The 23,407-nt window shown below is 36.7% G+C and overlaps 1 protein-coding gene across 1 annotated transcript in view; it reads left to right on the top strand.

The window, feature by feature from the left end:
• The window catches only part of LOC107706669 (kalirin-like), an 85,946-nt gene that overhangs the window by 24,149 nt on the left and 38,390 nt on the right, over positions 1-23,407 (top strand). Inside the window, exons 6-21 of the mRNA XM_016510457.1 lie at positions 504-626; positions 734-925; positions 3,005-3,136; positions 4,465-4,695; positions 6,593-6,715; positions 6,896-7,087; positions 8,263-8,435; positions 10,136-10,310; positions 11,407-11,602; positions 16,363-16,529; positions 17,992-18,111; positions 18,968-19,186; positions 20,816-20,965; positions 21,327-21,441; positions 21,562-21,677; positions 22,553-22,675. Coding sequence (XP_016365943.1) covers positions 504-626; positions 734-925; positions 3,005-3,136; positions 4,465-4,695; positions 6,593-6,715; positions 6,896-7,087; positions 8,263-8,435; positions 10,136-10,310; positions 11,407-11,602; positions 16,363-16,529; positions 17,992-18,111; positions 18,968-19,186; positions 20,816-20,965; positions 21,327-21,441; positions 21,562-21,677; positions 22,553-22,675 — 2,547 coding nt within the window. The remainder of the gene's footprint in view (positions 1-503; positions 627-733; positions 926-3,004; positions 3,137-4,464; positions 4,696-6,592; positions 6,716-6,895; positions 7,088-8,262; positions 8,436-10,135; positions 10,311-11,406; positions 11,603-16,362; positions 16,530-17,991; positions 18,112-18,967; positions 19,187-20,815; positions 20,966-21,326; positions 21,442-21,561; positions 21,678-22,552; positions 22,676-23,407) is intronic.

Here is a 23,407-nt window from a genome sequence, read left to right as displayed (position 1 = left end):
TACTGCGGGTGAAGGTCATGTGAAAGTGTAAATAATGAATGATGGGAATGATAATAGCATGCTCACTGTACTCCCTTCTGTGGTCTGATGTCTGCGGGAGGCCGTGTGTTCCGTTTAAGCCCAAACGGAGAGGCAGTCTCACACTCCCCGGTCCTGCTGACTGAGCCCATCTGTGCTCCACCAGAGCCAGAACACTAAGGGCTATTGCTTGTACGTCAGCCAAAGAGAAAATCGGTGTATATTAAGGTTCACGTGTAGATCACTAGAACACTAACAGGGAGTTAAATCACCCAAAGCCCTAGAACGACTGTTAAGCAAATTTGCCTGGGCCTTTGTAAATATTTATGTACAAATGTGAATCTTGATTGGTCCAGTATGGTAATCTATAGCCTGTGGTCATCATTTGCTTCTTTTAGTCTGGGTCTAAAGACATTGGAAGGGTGTTTTGAGACCAAACTGTCTGTGAATGCAGCATTTTTCTCTCTGTTTCTCTCTCTCTTTAGATGTTTGAATGGATCGGACACAATAAAGAGCTGTTCCTGCAGACGCACACAGACATTGGCGTGAGCGACCAGCATGCAGCAGATCTACAGACCCAGCATGACCACTTTGCTATGAACTCTATGGTACGACGGAGGAATGCTTCAAGAAAACACCCTGGATACACTTTTGTGTCTTCTTGTTGCTAATTTAATGGGATCATCTTCTGCCATCCTGTTTCTCTCTTTTTCAGAATGCGTATGTCAATATCTCGCGTATCGTCTCGGTGGCGACGCGGCTCTGTGAGGCGGGTCATTACGCTGCCGCTCAGATACAGCAGATCTCTGGTCAGCTGGATCAGGACTGGAAGAGCTTTGCCTCGGCGCTGGAGGAGCGCAGTGCCATCTTGGCCATGTCCTCTGTGTTCCACCAAAAGTCTGAACAGGTAAAAACGTTTTTTGACACATGAATTATTTTTAGCTAATTATTTTGTGAATCCCTTGAAGCTTAGCCATCTTATTCCAATTTTTAAAGTGCCCCTATTATGCCTTTTCGAATATTACCTTTCATGCAGTGTGACATGTAGCTGTATGTGAACATAAACTATATCTGCAAAGTTGTGAAGCCGACAGTGCACGATAAATAAAGTTATTGTCTATCAAAAAAAAAGAGTCAGCTCGCAATCGCTTAAACGAGTTGTCAGGAATTCGAATCTTATTCTGTTACGGCTCTACGTCACGAAGTAACACATTTGCATAATGTCTGCCCACGTTCTACGTCGCCAACTTGCCCGCCCACAAACAGTACAATTTCCGTGTGGTTAGCATCATGCCGAGAAGACGCTATATCCTACGCTGTGAGAGTAAATTTGTTTTATCGCATCTTATAATTACCACAAACTTGTTAACACTTGACACTTACCACTGAGAAACGTCCTGCTCCAGTCGTGCTTGCGAATCAGTCTCTTGTCGATCAGCCAGTTCAACCATTTCATCATCAGACTCCGGCTCGAATTGGTAAGGTACAATCAATACCATCTTTTCTATGTATTGACAAGTCTCCAGGGCTGTCGTTCTGTTATGGCAATGGGCGTTTCGTTTCCGACACGCGCTGTACGCGGTATAGACCAATCCAGAGAAAACAATATTAGCAACCTTAAAAATGGCATAATAGGGGCACTTTAATGTTGAGCTTTGACCAGAAAAAAAACAGGAAAACCATGAACCAAGAAGAAAACAAGAAACATGTTTTGCACATGTATAGTATCTTATTTTTTTTATTTTGTTTTGCAAATCTATTGAAATCTATTACATTGTCTATTTATTATTTGGAGCCTTTGTCATGAGTGACATTTTCCACTATATGTGATCTTGTTTTGTCCATTATCATCTTTTCTTTTGAAACGAGTAATGATGATTTTGAACCAGCCATTTGTGCTGGTTATTTTCAATAGGGAGAGAGCAATTAGAAAATTTAAAATAATATCAAATGTAAATTTTGTGTCTATGGGTTCTGTTTCATTAAATGAAAAGATTTCAGTTTAAAAGTAAGTTTGTTTTTGTTTTTTTTACATGTAATGGTGGTCATTTTAATTTCATTTAATGTTATTACTTTGAATTAATATTATTTTAATTAATATTTTTTATTTATATAAATTATAATTTTAATAATGTAATATTAATGTTTTATTTTATTTTATTTTTTATTTTTTTGTTTTATTTTACACTATGTGTAGTGGTGCAAAAAAAATTGCTCAGACAAGAATTTGATTATGATTCTTTATTAACAATGTGAAGTCAACAATTTAGCCTGAAGTCTGAAGAAATTTGGCCTCAGTTTAATTCGATTAAGATTGATTCAGTTATTTTTGTATGTTTCATTACAATTTATATTGTAATATTGTAATCAGTGTGTATGATTTAAAAGAATGCATAAAATTTTCATTGTCAGATTGATGCATTGTGATTTTACACCCCCAGTGTAACTATTTTACCCTGAGTATGTCTACGCTGTAAAACTGTTTTGGGAGGTAACCTAAAAAAGTGCTTCATGTGGTTTTACTTCAGTGAAAAATATGATTTAATATAGCTGATTCATACTGTGACTGCATTAGACTACCAAGAAAAGTAATTATTTGATCAAATTTAGCACCTCACTATAACAGCTGCCTGTTACCATTGTTTACTTTCTGATGTTATATTTCCCAACTAGTTTGGTTCCTTGATTCATTTGATCCATTTTTTAAAAAATAATTCTGAATTTCCTTTATATGCAACTGTACTTTAAGCTCCCCTGTCAGTTTCAGTCTGTTTCTTCATTAATAACTCCTTTGTCTAAATGTGCACACATAGCTTCTTCATGCCTTTGATTTATGACCCCAATTTGTATGATCCTCAGCAACTCTGTTTAATTATGTCTGAGCTTGTTTTTAATGAGTGTGTACAACTGTGCACCTCTGTCCTCTCTGGTTTTATTACATGGACCTTTTATGCTATAAAGTTTAAGAGGGTGTTCTCTCTGTTAGTTTCTGTCCAGCATGGAGGGATGGGTGAAGTCATGCGGTGAGGTCGGCTTGCCGACAGCGACGCAAGAGCTTGAGATGGCCATTCACAACCACCAGAATCTGTACGAGCAGGTCACCACAGCATATACAGAGGTGAGCATTTGAGGAGCTGCTCTATTTAGTACGCTTTTTAACATGAAATGTAGCCTACAAAGCTTTGTGTTGGAGATTTGGAGAAATTTTGCATTACATCACTTTCTCACTAATGGATCCTGTGTAGTGAATGGGTGCCGTCAGAATGAGAGTCCAAACAGCAGATAAAAACATCACAATAGTACACAAGTAAACCACAAGACTCCAGTACATTAATTAATGTCTTGTGAAGTAAAATGCTGCATGTTTGTAAGAAACAAATCCACCACTAGGACGTTTTATCATTAAACCGTAATCTTAAACCTTGCAGACACACAACTTTTCACTTGTATGTGAAAGTCAATTTTCATCAAATTTAAATTTTTGGTTTCAACTATTCCTTTAAAACACTTGCCCTTTTAGAGCAGATTCAGTTCCCAAACAAATGGCTCTCATGTTCTGTATAACTTAAATATGATTTTTATTTACAATAAACAATACTATAAACTGGCAACTTACTGTAAAATAGCAAAATAGCAACTTACTGTATGTGCCGTTAGTCAAATCTTTTGCACACTTGAGCTCTGAGTGTCATATTTCTTCTGGTTCTCGACTAATTTTGAGTCAGACATGACCGATTGACTGAGTTGTTAACCAGAGACTAGCTCCTAATGATTCACTGAATCAGTGCATTGACTCAAGAACAGCTGCAGCTGGATCTTTTGGAGCTTTCGCTCAATGCAATTTGTGAACATATTCATTGAAAAGAATCAAAAGAATTGTTCAGAAACTGAACATGTCTAATGTGTCTCGATTTCTTTAGTTCGAAATATATATATATATATTTTTAAATGCAGTAAAGTCCTGTTCACACTAAGAACGATAATTATAAAGATAACTATAACGTTAACTATATTAGCATCCACACCAACAGACCATAACGTTCTGTTTATTATAAGCACACTCTGCAGTTACTGTATGTTATCTACCACTTAAAATGCTCAAGCTCTTTAAAGTTGAGTGGATTCTGATTGGCTGTCAATGTATCATTCATCAGCTGACAATGATTACAACAATTTCGTATCTCTGTGTCATTATCGTTATAGTTGTGATGTGAACTTTCCTAATATTATAGAATTAGAACGATTATTATAATTTTATCTTTATCATTATCATTATAGTTGATGACTTTGGTTCAAATGGGCCTTTAAAATGTAAAATATCATGCTTATATATTATGCTTATAATGTAGTAATCATTACTCTAAAACACAAATACTTGGAGTACGGAGTTTAAATAATTTGTTGTTGTCCACCACTGACTAACGGATGTTATATTTCTGATTGCAGGTCAGTCAGAAAGGAAAGACACTACTGGATGTGTTGCAGAGGCCTCAGCCTCCGGCTGACTCTGGGTCTCTGACAGCAGGGGCCGACTACAGTCAGGCGGTGAGGGGGGTTCTGGAGGTGGTCCATGAGGTGGTTCATCAGTATCGCAGACTGGAGGGTCTCCTGCAACACCACAAGCTCCGGCTGCACCAGAGACTTCAGCTGTGTGTGTTTCAGCAAGATGTGCAGCAGGTAAATACATCATGTAAATCATGTATAGAACCACTCAGATATGCATGCAGTGCACAAACATGCATGCACTCACACACACTATACCCACAGAATTCAACATCTGACGAATGTGACCCCAGCCTCTCAACCTTTCAGCAGCTGTTTTTAGATCTTTGCGTGTAACGATGTTTCTCCTACGGCAGAGCAAATATCAAGTGCAGAGAGCATTAGAGGAAGTGACAAGGAAGTGACATGGACTCTGACTCATAGAGTTGACTGAAATTGCCTCAGCGTCCTCGAGGGACGGCAGTATTGTGCTTGGCTTCTAGTCAATACCTCCAACAATACACTCTACTTCCTGAGGCCGTCGCCTTCAGGGGCTTTTTGTTGTATCTTCACCGGTTCTCTGTCAGGACTGTGTTGTTTCTTTGATGTTACTGGATCCTTTCCAGGGCCTCTTTAGACAGAAACAAGGCCTACTCAAGTACTGAGGTTGTGCAGTGAACTAAAGAACTTTGACTTCTAACTGACAAAGTTTGTTGAACCTTCAAAAATCCCCTGAGCCTCTTTCCAACTAACTGTTTAAGCTCTGACTTGCTCTTAGGATGTGTAAAATGTTTTATATAGGAAAGAAACATCACAAATTAGAAACACTTTAGCATAGTCCTAACACTTTAGGGCAGTCGTGGCCTAATGGTCGGGCTTGTAACCCAAAGGTCGCGAGTACTCGAGTCTCTGTACCGGCAGGGATTGTAGGTGGGGGGGTGAATGTCCAGCGCTCTCTCCGCCCTCAATACCACGACTGAGGTAAGACCTTTGAGCAAGGCACCGAACCCCTAACTGCTCCCCGGGCGCCACAGCATTGGCTGCCCACTGCTCCGGGTGTGTGTTCACGGTGTGTGTGTGTGTGTGTGTGTTCACTACAGTGTGTGTGCACTTGGATGGGTTAAATGCAGAGCACAAATTCCGAGTATGGGACACCATACTTTGCCACACGTCACTTCACTTTTTCACTTCACTTTACTGTTAAAAAAGTACTTATTATGGAAATAATATACTTTAAAATAATATGCTTAAGTGCAAATTGAATGTAATGTTTTTGGTCACTTAATTGCATGTTATTTGAAAATGAAATTAAATAAATGAAAATGTGTTACAGTTTAAATTTAAATTAAATGCAATTATTTAAACTTAAGAGTGTTTTTGACGTAAATTTGACATAAATTAGACTCGGTTCATCCAAAAAATGTCATAATTTACTTTCCCTAAAGTTGTTCCAAACCTGTATGAGTTTCTTTCTTCTGCTGAACACAAAAAAAGATATTTTGAAGAATGTGGTTAACCAGACAGGTGCTGCATTGTCCCCATTGACATTGTAGTTCCAACATTATTCAAAATAACTTATTTTATGTTCCATTGAAGAAAGAAACTCATACAAGTTTGGAACAACTTGAGGTTGAGTAAATGATGACAGAATTTTCATTTTTGAGTGAACTATACCTTTAAGTACATCTTTATATATCATAATTACTTCTATTGTCTTTGAAATATGATTAAAGCATGCTGACAAATTTAATTTTTTATTTATTTATTGCATTTAAATATATTTATAGTTGTTAATTTTAGTAGTGAACATGCAGTTTATTGCATTTAAAATGTATTAACTTTATATTAACTAAAACATTTAATTTGCATTTTAATTTAATTTAATTTAATTTAATATATATATATATATATATATATATATTCATACATACATACATACATACATGTAATATACATGTAATATATGTTCTTCTTTTGACAAGGGAAGATTTGGAGAGATCTTAGTGTAAACTGTTAATCTGGAATATTCCTTTAAATTTGAAATAGACTATCTAGTGTTGATGTGTGTGTATGTATGTGTGTGTGTGTGCAGGTCTTGGACTGGATTGAAAACCATGGCGAGGCATTCCTCAGTAAACACACAGGAGTTGGGAAGTCTGTACACAGAGCAAGAGCACTACAAAAACGGCACGATGACTTCCAGGAGGTGGCACAGGTTGGAACCGAATCAGTTTATGTTGTGTTTGTGTGTGTATTTTTTGCTTGATGAGAGAGGAGTAAATGAGCAGTAGCAGTGATATCATTCATCATACTATTGAGTTTCCTGTTAATATTCAAGGAAGATGTTTTTAATGTACTTCTCTCTCTTACTCGCGTTCTCTCTCTTTCGCTCCAGAACACTTATACTAATGCGGATAAGCTTTTGGAGGCAGGGGAGCAGCTGGCTCAGACGGGAGAGTGTGATCCAGAAGAGATTTACACTGCCGCCCATCACCTGGAGGTCAGAGTTCAGGAGTTTGTGCGGAGGGTGGAGCAGAGGAAACTACTGCTGGATATCTCAGTGTCTTTTCACACCCACACTAAAGAGGTATTGCACACACACACACACACACACACACACACACTAAACAGAGCTTCTCAAATAGTTTTAACAGTTTTGACTGATCTCTGTTAATGCGTGAGAGATTTTGTTAGTAGCTCTTAACTCCACTTACTGACTGACAGCACAAATTAAAAACTAAACTGAATGGATGACGATTCTAAATAAACAACCTCTTATCAGACCAGTATTTTTAACTGTAAAAAAGTAGAGAAATCTTTACAGCACTCTTGCAACATTCCAAAAAACTTCCTAGAAGACTCTAGAATCATCCTAGTGACCCCCTAACAATGATCTAGAAACTACCCAGAACACATTAGCAACAGCCTATCAATCAACTAGCGACACCCTATCTACCCCCAAAGTGACACCCTTGCAATTGCCTTCCAACGACCAAGCAATGCTCTTAACAAGTACCCAGAACACCTTGGCAGCTGTTACCGTATGGATCCATTCAGAATTACTGAACCATTGACCCTCACATAAAATACACTTTTTAGCCAGCATCCATTATAAAAAAAAACTTGTTATAATTTTGACAACTACACAAATATCTTGAAATGTGTTCATGCAATATGAAAATCATATATTGTACATATACAAAAAATATGATGTTACAGCAATCAGTGTGCATCAGATTTGTTTGCATATCAATAATAACGGACTCGTGCATGCCTAATGTATGACTCCTGTATGTTCCTGTAATTGTCTTTACCTTGATTACTATCGTCATGCATCAAAACTTTGCTAACGCAACAATGGTTTGATTAGTCCAGCTGAGAGATGTAGTTTGTGTATCATGCTCATGCAGTGGTTGGGTGTTTTGAGCTGCTGTTCAGTCTGTATTTCACACAGCGTGATGAGAAACTGCTTGGGCTGCTCTGAAACAGCATATGAGAGAGATCATGCTTTGAAGCCAAATACACAATGAAATTATTAATGTACTAAAATCTGGATGTGAGTAACTATTGTCTCCACCATCTCTGATGTAATCAGCTGGGTTTTTCAGCATTAGCTCTGTTTTTAACTGCCTGCTTGAATGCATTTGCTTACTGGATGCTTGGACTGAAAACTTTTAGTTTGAAATGATCTGATCACAAACAGAGGAGCGGAAATATAATGTCTCGTCCAAAAATCTGTCGTTCTGTTCTGTCTGTCTGTAGCTGTGGTCGTGGATGGAGGACTTGCAGAAGACTCTTGTGGAGCCAGTGGTGAACTCTGAGTCTGTGGATGCTGTTCAGGAGCTGATCAGACAGTTTCAGCAGCAGCAGAGCAGCACTCTAGATGCCACACTCAATGTCATCAAAGAAGGGGAGGAGCTCATTCAGCACCTGCGGTGAGGTTTACAGTGCACTCCTATTGTACAGTATTGCATCATAACCAGTGGTGAAGTATTTGAGTGCTTGATACCCTTACTTGAGTACCTACCCTTATAAAATAGTAAAAGTAATAAATATATAGTTCAGTCATGAAACTCTAGATGGCGCAGGCGACGGGTTCTTAAAGTAACCGATGATATTCAGAGAGTTAAACGACTTGGCACAAGCTGATTGGTTCATATATACTGGTTACTGCCTTGCATTTATATGGCTGGCTAGAATTCACTTGAGATTCCTGCAGCGCGCTTTCAGAGTTTCTCTGAAACCCTCCACCTTCCCCAGCTCCACCTGTATAGATCTGCTACTGGGTTAATATGACCCCTTTAAATACTCACGGCACCGTATTGCCATATGCATTGGCAGTAGCAAGTTCCTGTACTTGCTTGCAGCAGCAGCAATAATCTACAACTACAGCAATAACCAACAGCAGCAGCAATTCAGCAGCAGCGCAGCAGATCTGTTCCGCCAAAACCAAATACATTAACATTGTCATATCCATCACCATGCTAAAATGTTCAGAGAGTTGTCATGACTGAAATACTCCTTTTGAATTTTACTTGAACAAAAGTACATACCATTTTTAATATACTTATAATATTAAATAGTATTAAAGTAAATGTTTTGTTTAATTTGTAATTTAATTTTAACTTGTATATTTTTATATTTAATAATTTTATAGTATATATTTTATATAATCCTACTGCTCAAAATACCTGGGGGAGGGGGGCTTGTTATACACTATCAAAACATTAAATATATTAAATATCAATTTAGGTTACTAATAGCCTACTTAATTGAGTGAAAAAAGTGTGTGTTGACAAACAATATACTGTAAAAACAGACGCCACATAGGTCAAAATGTATAAAATTATAAGAAGAATGTGTTATTTTTGCATAAAACCTAACCCACTGAGATGGTGATACACAAATATGGACATACTCTGATGCTCTCCCATTCCTGGCTCATTTTGAGTCAGACTTGTGAATTTACTGAATTGTTAACTAGAGACTCGCTCTGACTAGATCATTTGAATCAGTGAGCTGTCGACTCAAGAACAGCTGCAATCCGATCAGTTCAATTGGCGTACAAATCGTTCAGTGCGATTTGCAAAATGATTGAACAGTTTCGTTGAAAAGAATCAGCTCGCTCATAAATTGCACACTGCTATCGCGTCTCGGAGCAGGAGACAATTTCTCATGTTTTGACATATTTTTAAGAAATGTAGTGGAGTAAAATGTACAAAATGATGCTTTGTAATGTAGTGAAGTAAAAACGAAAGTTTCTCAAAATAAAAAATTCTGATAAAGTACAGATACTTGAAAAATGTACTTAAGTACAGTAACAAAGCAAAAAATACTTGGATTACTGTCCAGAAGTGACCGATTTCTTCCTAATATAATACTTGCAACAGCCTTGAAAACGTAACAAACTAGTGAAGAACAGTATTTAGATCCAAATCTAACCATAAGGCCACAGCTCCTACCATTTTCAGTTTGCAGATCAATTTTAATAATATTCTTTTCAGATGAGTTCTGAACAAGTCCTTTCATGTTATGTCATGCTGATATACTGATTCTGAATTAACGTGGCCTCTATTTCTATTGATATTGATTTGCTCTTGGATGTGTTGGCGTGGGTTTGTGTTCGTTCAAACAGGGACTCAGCGTTGGCCTGTAATAAGCTGCCTCATGCCAGCTCCGTGGCTCATATCGAGGGCGTTCTTCAGCAGTTGGATGAGGCTCAGGCTCATATGGAGGAGGTTTTCCACGAGCGCAGGATCAAACTGGACATCTTCCTGCAGCTCCGTATCTTTGAACAGTACGCCTTGGAGGTGTGTGTTTGTGTGTGTTTGATGGCCTGAACCCAAGTCATTATCAGCATAACTTTATTTGAACAGATGTGCTTCTGTGCTGTCTGCGTTTGCATTTCTGCATGTTTGTGTATTATGTCAAATGTAATGTTTTGAGTAGCGTTGTTTGTTTTACTGTATAAACACTTTATCTCATAGTTCATCCCCAAATTCTGCGTTCTTCTGTGGAACACCAGATTAGAATTTTTGAAGAATATCCTGCCTACTCTTTTCAATGTGATGAACGTGAATTAAGACGAGTGCTGTCAAACATAAAAAAAAAACTTAAAATGCATCTGAAAAGTGGTCCATATGACTCGTGCACTGTATTTCAAGTCTTCTGAAGCCATACATGTTTTGTGTGATGGACAAACCAGCATTTAGGTTTTTATCCACTGATTATCCTCGCCTCCAGTGCAGTTATTTTACTATTATTTATAAATATTAACATTTATTAACATTTTGAATGTGCTTTTATTTTTAGTTTTCATTTTAATTTTAGTTTATGTTTTAATAATTTTGTTATGTGCTTTTGTCGTTTTTATTACTTTTCATTTTTTTTTTATATATTTCTATTTAGCTTCAGTATTTTTTTATTTCAATTTTAGTTTTAGTAATTTAAGTACTTTACAGTAACTTAAATTTATTTCAGTTAGTTGCTAAGGCAGCATTTCTTCTTTGATTTTTATTAGTTTTATTTTATTTATTTTATACCTAAAACTTTATAGAGAAAACATTTTATATTTTTTTTATTTACTGTTAACAGCACTGCTCCAGTGAGCTGTTAACCACTGAAACCAGATTGTTGAATGAATGAGTTGAACTAGATCGGTCTGATTTATGAGCAAATCATTGAAAAGATCCGACTCAAAAGAATGATTCGTTCACAAATTGGGCATCATGGATGTCAAGATTTCTGGCAATTAGTGACCTAAATTCTGGTTACTGATCTCACACACCATGGATCATATTGATTCAAACTACTTTTATGATACTTTTCGCATCCTTTTTCCATTATATTGCAAAGATTTCGTTTATTTTATTAATATGTGTGAAAATATATGCATCTGTTTCATAGGTGATGGGTGAGCTGGATGCATGGAAACAGGATCTGATCCGACAGGCAACTGATTTCAACACTGAAGAACTCACGCTGGCTGAACAGAGATTACACAGACACACTGAGCGCAAACTCGCCATGAACAACATGACCTACGAGGTTATACAGCAGGGACAGGATCTTCACCAGTACATCATGGAGGTCCAGGCTTCAGGTGAGGAGATATAGAGCCAGAGGAAAGGACACAGGAAGAGTGCGAGAGAGAGTAATAGTTTCATACTACAGTTGTAGGGTTCTGCTGAATCAGTGTGTTAATGATTTTGGTGTTTGTTGGCAGTTGTTGCTGTGTGGTATCACTATTGGTGCTTGCTTTCACGCTTGGTTTTTCCGATGTTCATTTTGCATTTGTCGGGTCATGGAAGCTTTGAGCAGTGTGGCATAATTTCCTCCAACAAACCCTGATATAATCAGGGTGCTTGATCAGAAGCAGGTTCCATGACAATGAGATACATTTTTATTAAGTGAATTAAATTTACTCAAATGATTAGGAATTAATCACATGTATCAATATTTATGGATGCCTATAGATAATGTAAAGACATTGCTGTGGCAGATTGTGGAAAACCATTGAATAGACATCACATGACATAATAATAGACATTATTTCCATGTAATTAAACATAAGCCTGTCTCGAGGGTACAGTCCACAGCAATCCATATTTGTCTGCGGTAGACAAAAGGCCCTTCACACAGAACACGTTCTTCTGTGCCTTTCACAACGTCCATGTGTTCTGTTCTATCTGTTCACTATAAGTGTGGATTACTGAGCCACATTTTCTATGGATTTCCACAAACATGAATTCGGAGAAGCATGATGATAGTGAAATCCCTTATACTGGGGTCTGTATATGAGTAAGGGCAAAATATATTTTAGTATTATTTATATGCTATATAGTAATTTTTTTACTACCGTAGTATTTATAATTATATAAAATATATAATTCATTTATTCATTAATAAATTAATTAATTTTTTATTATATATTTTATAATTTGAGTTCATTTTAATTTTAGTAATTTTGTTTTCTTTTGTCATTTTTCAAAGTTTTTGTTTTTTTAAATATTTCTATTTAGCTTATCGTTTTAGTAAAAAAAAATGTATTCTAATGAATTTAGATGTATTGACAGACTGTTTATTGCAACTGGTGGCATGAATGCATTTACACTGCAATTACAATTGCATAAATAATGCCATGAGATTAATGGGTTTTAAAAAGGTTTTAAAGAAATAGTTCACCCAAAAATGTCATTTCAGCAGTGTTGGGGAGTAATTAGTTACCTGTAGTGGAATTATGTAATTTAAACTGTAATCTTTTACGGTTACTGGGAAAGAAAATGTGTAATTAAATTACAGTTACTTATGAAAATGTTAACAATGACAAACATCTGAATATTTTCACACACACACATTTGATTGATTTCTTTCCCAAACTGCATTGACTGCTCTAAAATATGAGACAGCAATGTTTCAGGAGTTTAGAACACAGTAGGGCACATGCTTATTCGATAACTGTTTTATTTACTATTTGGGTTTGTGTATATGCTTTATTTTTAAGATTAACTGTTTTTTTCCAAGGCATTGTTAGATGCCAGTGTCATAGCTATGCAAAGATTTGATCTCAAAAAACAGTATCATAGCTATTACACTATATCTTGTTATGATTTTAAATCTGTATTTAACCTCAGAACGATCTCAAAGTAAAAAGAGGTGCTGAAGTGGTGATTTTGTGGTGGCAGTGTTTGAAAAATAAAATTTGAATGAACAAAATTTTTTTTAAATAAATTGGATTTTGAAAGTCTGAGAGTAATCAGTGTTGAATCCTACTGTAAGGTTAACCCTGTCTGCTTTAAATGTTTTAAAATGATTAACAGTTGAAAACATTCATTAGAAATTCAGAAAAGTAATCAAATGTAATCACTTACATTAATTTAATAAAGTAATTGAAAAAGTTACACTACTTATTACATTTTAAATAGGGTAACTTGTAATCTGTAATCTATTACATTTCCAAAGTAACCTTCCCAACACTGCATTTCAAACCTGTATGACTTACTTTCTTCTGTGGAACCTAAGAGGATAATTTGAGAAATGTCTCCATACAAGTCCGTTTGCTTCTTTTTCCTCTGCAAATGCCAGTGTTCTTCTCTTTTAATATAAGTGCCGTGACGGTGTCTCTCACACCATGTGATGAAAACATCATTTATTTTTTACCAACTAACCCTTTAAATTTCATCTTGTTGGGGTTAATGTGAACATTCAACATCTGACTTAACAACGTTTGTAATTCTTCTGTTTATTGGGTCAGTAAGACGGCTTGCTAATGTCTGCTGTAGTGTCCAGTGAGAGATGAAAAGAATGCAGGAGGGATGATGAGTAAGTGTTCGTTGGAGAGATAAAAGAGTGTGAATCAGTCATCGCTTCCCTCCTCCGTGCTCTGTTGCATTTTATTGACAGTTACCATGGACACAACAGCAAAAACCTGCTACCCACATTTTGGGCTGTCTTAGATACGTGTGATGAAAGACGAAGAGAGAGAAGCGGAGGATTGGGTGGGAAAGATAAGGATGGAAAATGTGTGCATGACAGCCAGTGAAGGTGAAATGGATTGGAAGGAGCAGAGGGAGAAGACGGAGCTCCATACAGCTCTGGGATCTCTCATACTATTAACTCTGCATGCAGGGGTGAGGTTGCTATGGAAACTCCCCCTTTACATCCCATATACCGAGGTTTCCATGGTGATGGGGCCTTCGCTCGTCACTTTGGGGTTGCCTCGGAGGCTCTAGATACTGCAGAGGCCATCCTGTCACTCACGCATCACGTTCCCATTGGAACCGGCTCCAGGCTGTACTGGAGACAGGTAGCTGAGGAAGTGGGGTGATGTAAGGGTTAGTAGAAGAAAACGGCCTGTGTTGTACCTGTCTCTGGTACACTGGTTGTCTGTCATGCGCTAATGCAGTTCTAGACATGCGAAGGCACGTATGATGGATGCCGCTCGGCTGGGCAGCTGGGACATTTCATCACACGCTCACCTGTCTGACATGTTCCCCGCTCACTGAGATCACAGCAGAGAGGAGACCTTCAGAGGAGGTTCACAGCACAGCAACCCCTGCTGGACAGAGGAGAGAAAACTCACTGCAATAATCTATAGTCATCTGAAACCGTTTTTGTTTATCTGATCATAACCTTAAACTAACACTTAAATGTAAAATGTGTAATTCTTTTGGACATACAGAGTTATACACTACTGGTCAAAAAGTTTGGAATAATTCAGTTTTTTAATGTAGCTGAAAGAAGACGCTCATGCTGACCAAGGCTGCATTTATTTGATTAGAGGAGAAACAGTTTGATTGTGGAATATTATCACAATTTAAAATAACTTTTTAATATATTTTAAAATGTAATTTATTTCTGTGATCAAAGTTGAATTTTCAGCATCATTACTCCAGTCTTTAGTGTCATATGATCCTTCAGAAATCATTCTAATATGTATAAATGTCTTATTAATATAAATTATAATAAATTATAAATTATATTTTTTTTACTCTTTAGACCATGATAAACCATGATAACACTACCTACTTCAAAAGATTGGAGTATAAGATTTAAAAATATAAAAAAAAGAAAGAAAATAATACTTTTATTCAGCAAGGATGCATTAAATTGATATTTTATAAAACTGACTTTTATAATATGACAAAAAAGATTTATATTTCAAATAAATGCTATTCATTGAACTTTTACATTCATCAAAGATTCCTGAAAAAAACGTAGAATGGTTTCAATAAAAATATTAAACAGCAAAAACTGTTATTATTTTTAACATTGATAATAACAAGAACCATTATTAATTGAGCACCGACCATAAATCATAATACTTGAGCAGTTAATCAGCATATTAGAATGATTTCTGAAGGATCATGTGACACTGAAGATTGGAGTAATGATGTTGAAAATTTAGCTTTGCATAAACAACATTTTGAAATATATTAAAATTGAAAACAGTTATTTAAATTTGTAATAATATTTCTCAATATTACTGCATTTTTGATCAAATGTAGGCGTCTCATCTCATTTCTTTCTAAAACATGAAACATGAATCTTCATTTTTTCACATTTTTGAGCGGTAGTGTATACCAAGTTCAAATATATTTATTTGTTGGCTTATTCTGCCAAAACAGTGTAAACACTACATCTCTTTGGCAGAAAACACTGATTGGTTGAGCGTCCCGACAGCTCAACCAATGGTCTGTCATGACTTGTTTGGGAAGGGACTGTTTGACTAACACATGGCCAACAGAGGGGTTTTTCAGGAAACCTGTTTGAAATCTATAATTGCTTTGTCATTTTATTTTCTGATACTAGTGGCACAGAAATTACAACACGTTTAAATTGCATGCCTAATTGTATATGTTTGTTCATTAGTATTTTACAAATGGGGCTAACCTCTGAAATTAGGACATGGTGCTGATTGATGTGTATCTAGTACCAGTATCACTAAATCGCCTGGGACAAATATTTTGTCAGTCTGTAAAAGAAATATTGGACAAGTATAGCACTTTTGCAAATAAAACATTTCATGAAAAGAAGTTGATTGAAGTAGATTATGATCAAATTAAATGATTATATACTGTTCATGCAGAAGACAAACAGCATTTGGACACTTTCAGGTTGTCTAACATTTGTATAGCATGATATTTCATAAAAACGGCATCATTTGTTTGTATATGGTTCTTAGATTGACATATTTTATCTATACAGTGAAACTGATATTTGTCCTCATTTGTAAGTCGCTTTGGATAAAAACGTCTGCTAAATGACTAAATGTAAATGTAAATGATATACTTAGACCGGCGTATATGTGTCAATGTGTATATGCTGCTGATATTTATTTTTAACAATCTGTATGTTTTTCAGGTATGGAAATCACTGGAGAAAAAGATGTTGACTTGGCGGCAAAAGTTCAAGAGCTGCTGGAGTTCTTGAATGAAAAACAGCACGAGCTGGAAGTGAGCGCAGAACACACACACAAACGTCTGGAGCAGTGCCTTCAGCTACGACACCTGCAGGCCGAGGTCAAACAGGTGTGTGTTTAAAATCAGTTGCTACATCTCAGCTCATGGTCACATTTAGGGACCCCTAAGTTACACTCATCAACATGTTGTGAGGAACGCCTGACTTTTGGATTCAGGAAAAAAGCTTGTGCTCTGCTTCCATCCAAGATTCTGACTGATGCCATTAGCCTTGAGTACAAGTGCCCGGCTAATTGCTTTTATCTTTGACACTTTGAGCACACACACACACACACTGTCGCTCATATCCAGAGCAGTGCGTGGGTGCAGACTGCAGCCCTGCATTTCAGAAAAATGAATCACTCAATTCACTTGCACTATTTCATAGACGCCACTGCTTTCTTATTGGCAGTGCCGTCACCTCGGGACTTCTCAGCTTTATCTTAGTTCTTTAATTATTTGTATTGTATCTTGTTTCTATATGTACTTTCTTGTACATGAGTTTGGTTAGAAAATGAATGTAAACGTAGGCAGGGTGTTACATAACGTGGGAGGGGGAATCCCTTTAGCTCAGCTTTAATGTTTCTGCATCCTTAATGCGCATTTTACAGATTCTTAAGATGTGGAACGAAATGTTGAACAGTTTTACCTGCCATTAGTTTTGAAAATGCCAACATTTTCACTTTAATATGAAGCAGAGATAATTACTAGAATGTTTATTAAACAACTGCTTTATTTCATCTTATTTAATGACCTCAGAACATGAATTAATATTTAATGTAAATTAGGGAAAACTGGCAGTAGTTAACGCTGCATTTATTTGATCAAAAATACAATAAAAACAATAATATTGTGAACTATTATGCAAGCTATTTTAATATATTTTAAATAGTGCTATATATTTAATATTTAAACATAACCTATTTTTCTTAAATATATACAGGCATGTGTTTGTATACATATATATACATGATAAATATACACAGTACACACTCAAATATTATGTAAACAAAAACTTTTATTTTGGATGCAATTAATCGCGATTAATCATTTGACAGCACTAATTTTAAAATGTAATTTATTTCTGTGATGGCAAAGCTGAATTCTCAGAAGCTTTAAACAACGATTCTAATATGCCGATGTACATAATATTTTTATAATAACATTATTGTAATTTTTGTCAACGGTGTCAGTGATGAGAATTCAATAGATGGAGCTGAAAATCAGTTTGGAACCATCATACAGTCTAAATTTATAGTTGAATGCTAGATTTGGAATTATTAATTATTTGACATGGCACATTATTTCTGTAACTGACAGTGTTGAGACACTGAGTTACACCAAGGAAAACTCACATTTCTCAAATTTTGTCCGAAAATGGAAAAAGCAGGAGGCTGCACCAAAACATAAATGAATACCTCTGAATGTTGACAGATTAATCCAAAATAATTCATTGACTTTCATTTTTCACCTCTGTAGACTGTTTTGTCACATGCCGCTGTGTGTGTGCATTTGTATGTGTTGATCTGTGCAGGTGCTGTGTTGGATCCGTAACGGTGAATCCATGCTCACGGCGAGCACAACGAATGCAGGTTCCCTATCTGAGGCGGAACAACTTCAGAGAGAGCATGAACAATTTCAGCTTGCCATCGAGGTACACACATACACACATTTTCCTTAATAGGTTCTGCAGGGGACAGCTTCGTAAGGCTGCATTATGCTGTAATATGAAGATTAATATAAAATATTAAACCTTGTTTACACCATTATCTGCAATTAGGAAATTATTTTTGGCTTATATCAAACAGATCATTTATTTAACCCTGTGGAGGGGGGGGGTAATAAACACATTTTGTGGAATGTTAGAGAAACATCATCCGTTTTGTTGTTAGCTGTCATAAACCGAAGGTGAATTGGTCTATAGGTTATAAAGCCTCTCTTTATTATATTCATCAAAGAGATGGAATACAAAACAGCTGAGTTGATTTTAAAAAACAAAACAATTACTCAGCACATTTATGAGCAGTAAGAAGCACGTTAGCCTGAAATGAGGACTGAGTTTTAATTCAGCAAATTGCTGCGTATAATTCTCGACTAACGACAGCCTCTCTAAATCAAAGGAAGTCAGCGCTGAGTATCTGCCAAAATCTCCCTTCCGCCAAATATATGTTTTAATCATCTACAGCAGCGGTTCTCTAACTTTTCAGGCCAAGTACCACTTTTCATCAAATCAGACCATCCAAGTACGCCAAAACAAATGTGTGAATCAGGCCGCTAGTTTTATTCATCCAGCATGTGCTCTTGTGAAAGCATCAGGCTGTGCTTCACCACTGATTGTTTTGGCCTTGAACGGCAGGACATCTAACTGATCGTGTCTTAATTGCTCCTTTAAGGAGCCCCTCCGTGACCTTACCCGCCTCTCATGTGGTGCTTGTGTACTGGCAGTTAACAAACTTAATTTTAGCACACCTCAAGAATTAAAACGAGCCACTTTTCTCTGCTGTCCACAGTCTCTTCTCCATGCCGACTCCCTGCAGCGCACCCACCAGAGTGCCCTGCAGCTCCAGCAGAGGGCGGAGTTGATGTTGCAGGCGGGTCACTATGACCCAGACGCTGTCCGGGCCTGCGCTGAGACCGTGGCCCTGCACTGGCAGACCCTCATGCTGAAGATGGAGGACAAATTAAAGCTGGTTAATGCTTCTGTGGCCTTCTACAAAACATCTGAACAGGTGAGTTGTAATAGACTATGTGATGGTTACTGTCACTGCCCACAAATACTAGTGGCTGTGATTGTGGTTGAGAATGTGAACTGATGACAGAGTTGCGAATTTGATTTATAACAGTTCTAAACCACTTGGACATATGCATTTGCAGTTCATATTATGTTTTTTTTTCAGTGCTTCACGTCATGAGCACTGCATTTTTAAGATGCCCTGTTTTTAAGTAGTTAATTTTTTAAAAGGGGGGGGTTTCAAGACCCTTTTGCAGTGTACATAGAGTTCTGTCATGACAACTCTCGGAGGGATTGTCATGGTAATGTACATGACAATGTTCATGTATTTGGTCTTAGCGGAATAGATCTGCTACTCTGCTGCTGCTGATGTGGCAGAGCAAGTACCAAGACTTGCAACTGCCAATACATCCACAACATGCTGCTGTGAGCATGTAAGAAATACTACTGCTGCACATATAACATGAATAACCCCCATAGCATACATGATCGCCCTGTAGCAGATCCTGCTGCTGCTGATGTGGCAGAGCAAGTACCAAGACTTGCAACTGCCAATACATCCACAACATGCTGCTGTGAGCATGTAAGAAATACTGCTGCTGCACATACAACATGAATAACCCCATAGCATATATGATCACCCTGTAGCAGATCTATACATGTGGAGCTGGGGAAGGTGGAGGGTTTCTGAAGTGCGCTGCAACTGTTATCATAAGCATTAGCCAAATATTTGAATGTTGAGCAGCGAGCTCATTGGCTACTGATACAGGAGAGAACCAATCAGCTGTGCCATGTGATAATGATGTCTTTATGTCATATTGAGTTAGATCTATTGGACTGCGCCATCTAGAGTTTCATGCCAGAACTTTGTATTTCACCTTTCAGTGACATTGTATAACCATAACTTTGAGTAAAATTTTAAGTGCAAGAGAAGCGGAATATTTTATACACTACCGTTCAAAAGTTTAAGGTTAGTAAGATTTTTTTTAAATGTTTTAGAAAGAAGTCTCTTATGCTCACCAAGGCTGCATTAATTTGATCAAAAATACAGTAAGAACAGTAATATATTGGTACAATTTAATAAGCTAATTTGGTGCTGAAGTAGCATTTCTTATTATTATCAATGTTAAAAATGGTTTTGCTGCTTAATATTTTTGTGGAAACTGTGATATATTTTTTTCCAGGATTCTGATGAATAGGAAGTTCAAAAGAACAGCATTTATTTGAAATATATTTTTGATAAAAATCTGAAACTTTCTACTGTCAATTTTGATCAATGTAATGCATCCTTGCTAAATGAAAGTATTCATTTTTTTTTATTTTTTTATTATGGGACAGTAACCATGCCTTCTTGTCCCTTAACAGAAATGTTAGCTCCCCCTAGTGTCAGTTCCAGAATCTACCGAAAATGCACTCTGTTATCAGATATTTTTGTAATGAATTCTGGAATAAATATTGTTTCAAATTTTTTTTATTGAATGGCAGAAATTGTATACATGTCCCTTTACTGTCATTACATTGTATATCTATTATATGTTGCCAGTGTGTCTGTGACTATTGTAAACAGTACAGAGACTTAAGCTTTGTGATGCTGCTGTGTGTGTAACGTACTGTATGTCTGTCGCAGGTATGTAATGTATTGGAGAGTCTGGAACTGGAGTACAGGAGAGAGGAGGACTGGTGCGGGGGTCATGATAAATTGGGCTCAACGGCAGAGACTGACCACGTCAGCCCTCTCATCAACAAACACCTGGAGCAGAAAGAAGCCTTTCTCAAGGTACACCTTGCTCTCACACACACATACATAAACACACACACAGACTCAAACACCTGCAACAGCTCTCTCACCAATTTGTCCTTTTTATATTTAAAGAAAAAATGCATCCACAGAAAAAAAAAAAAAAAAACTGCCATATGTGACCACATATGTGTCAGATTAAATGGGTCATCACATAGAAAAAAATCCTTTTGAAATAAAGAAACCTTTAACAAAATTATTAGTGTCTATCAATGTCACTGACCATCTTACATCAGCACTCCTAAAACTCCAGCTGCTATCAATATGGTCAATGATGATTTCACTGTACAGTTGTTTAGATGCACTGATTCTACAAAATGTTTAATTTCTCTGGTTCCAGGCGTGTACTTTAGCACGTCGTAATGCGGAGGTCTTTCTTAAATACATCCATCGAAACAATGTGAGCATGCCTGGGGTCGCTACCCACAATCGAGCCACTGAGTCCCAAGTCAAAGGTCAGTTCAGGACTGCTTAAAGCCATTATACCTGCAAAATATACAGTCTTTCTGTATGTGATTGTGCCTGAATGTTTTGTAATTGTTTATTGATCTTGTCTTGTTTCTCCTTATGTATAGCCATTCTGAGTGAGCTGCTACAGAGGGAAAACCGTGTCCTTCATTTCTGGACTATGAAAAAAAGACGTTTAGATCAATGCCAACAGTACGTTCTGTTTGAACGACATGCCAAACAGGTGAGTGAGAGAGCGTTATGCAAGCACAGTTTTTGAAGGATTCGATAATGATGGTGGTTTGGTTTGGTTTTACCTTCCCTTGTGAAAACGAGCTACACTTTAGAATACATTTAAAAAGAGAACTTATTACAGAAATAATATACTTTAAAAGAACATACTTAAATGTGAACTGAATGTTATGTTTTCTGACACGTAACTGCATGTTAATTGCAATTAAATTAAAATTTATTATAGTTTAAATTAAAAACAAAAGTTATTTTTTGACCCTCTTATTAGGACTTAATTATATCTTTATATGTAATTACTTCTATTGTTTTTTTAAAAAAGGGTAAAGTGTACTGCTAAATGTATTGAGAAACATTTATGGTAAACTAAGATATTTATTGTCATTTCTATTGAAACTTTTATGTCATGTATTTAAATATATTGGTAATTACACATTTGTAATGATGATATTGCAATTTATTTAAAAATGGTAAAATTATAATTATGTGCTTTAGTATGTTAGTCAACAAATTTAAATAAATGTACTTCTTTAAAGTACTTCATAATGATTTAAAATGTACTTTAATGTAAAACTTTTAATTTGACTTCACAAATTGCACTTTTTCATGTGTAGAAACATTGTCAGGAAAGTGTACTCTTTAAGTGCAGTTGAGTTGCCTTTTATTTAATTCAAATATACTTGTAAGATTTGAAATACACTAAAACTGCACATTCAGTATAATTAAGTGCACTTCTTTTTTTCAACCCAGCAACCTTTTATATTTAACCAATTAGTCAGCTATTTGTGCAGTAGAAAATATCCAATAATGAGATTGTAAATAAACACATGAAATGTTTTTTACATTTTTAAAACTGCTCTCTCTACACAGGCCATAGACTGGTTACAGGAGACAGGAGAATATTTTCTATCCACACACACATCGCTTGGTGATACCAGTGAAAAAACTCAGGAACTACTAAAAGAGTACGAAGATTTCCGTGTATCCGCAAAGGTAACAACCTCAGTCATTGAGGGCAGTTATTCAAAATTTTGTCATCATATATTCACTGTCATGTTGTCTTAAAGTGCCCCTATTATGGGTTATGAAAGGTTCATATTTTGGTTTTGGGAGTCCCCAACAACAGGTTGACATGCATGCAAGGTCAAAAAAACACTTTCATTGTCTTATAATTTGCATTTATTTTTACCTTACTTGCTCAGCGACTCCCAAACGATTCGCTCAAGGATGAATTTTTCCAAACCCCTCCTTTGCGTGATGCTAATCTGCGGTGATTGGTCCGATTGGTCTCATTTTCATTTCATCATGCCTGTAATGCCTGATAAAGCAGTGTTTAGTGCTGCTTTGTGTACAGCCGTTACCGGGAAACCGCTATTTTACCGCTCCAGAAGCGGCATCTAGCGGCAAAGAATGAATTTGCATTTTCATTCAGACCAACACGAAAAGACCAACAAGTGGGTGGGCAATATGCTAATATTTCATGTTGACGTCAACATGAAACGGCTTGGGATTTGTTGCCCACTTGTTGTGCGGGCAGACCTGGGAAAACTTGAACCCCCCCTCCCTCAAACACTGTAGCGGATTCCTGTGGATAGCATCATGCCATTACTGGCAAAGGACGAGGTTGTGAAGAATCAATTCAATCATTCTTTGCCACTAGGTGCCGCTTTTGGAGCGGTAAAAATAGCGGTTTCCCCGGTAACGCTGTACACAAAGCAGCACTGC

This window comes from Sinocyclocheilus rhinocerous, unplaced genomic scaffold, assembly GCF_001515625.1.
Source record: "Sinocyclocheilus rhinocerous isolate Xijiao unplaced genomic scaffold, SAMN03320098_v1.1 scaffold1285, whole genome shotgun sequence".
NCBI lineage: Eukaryota > Metazoa > Chordata > Actinopteri > Cypriniformes > Cyprinidae > Sinocyclocheilus > Sinocyclocheilus rhinocerous.
Note: the sequence above shows the minus strand (reverse complement) of the source record. Positions and strands in the feature narration are given on the sequence as shown.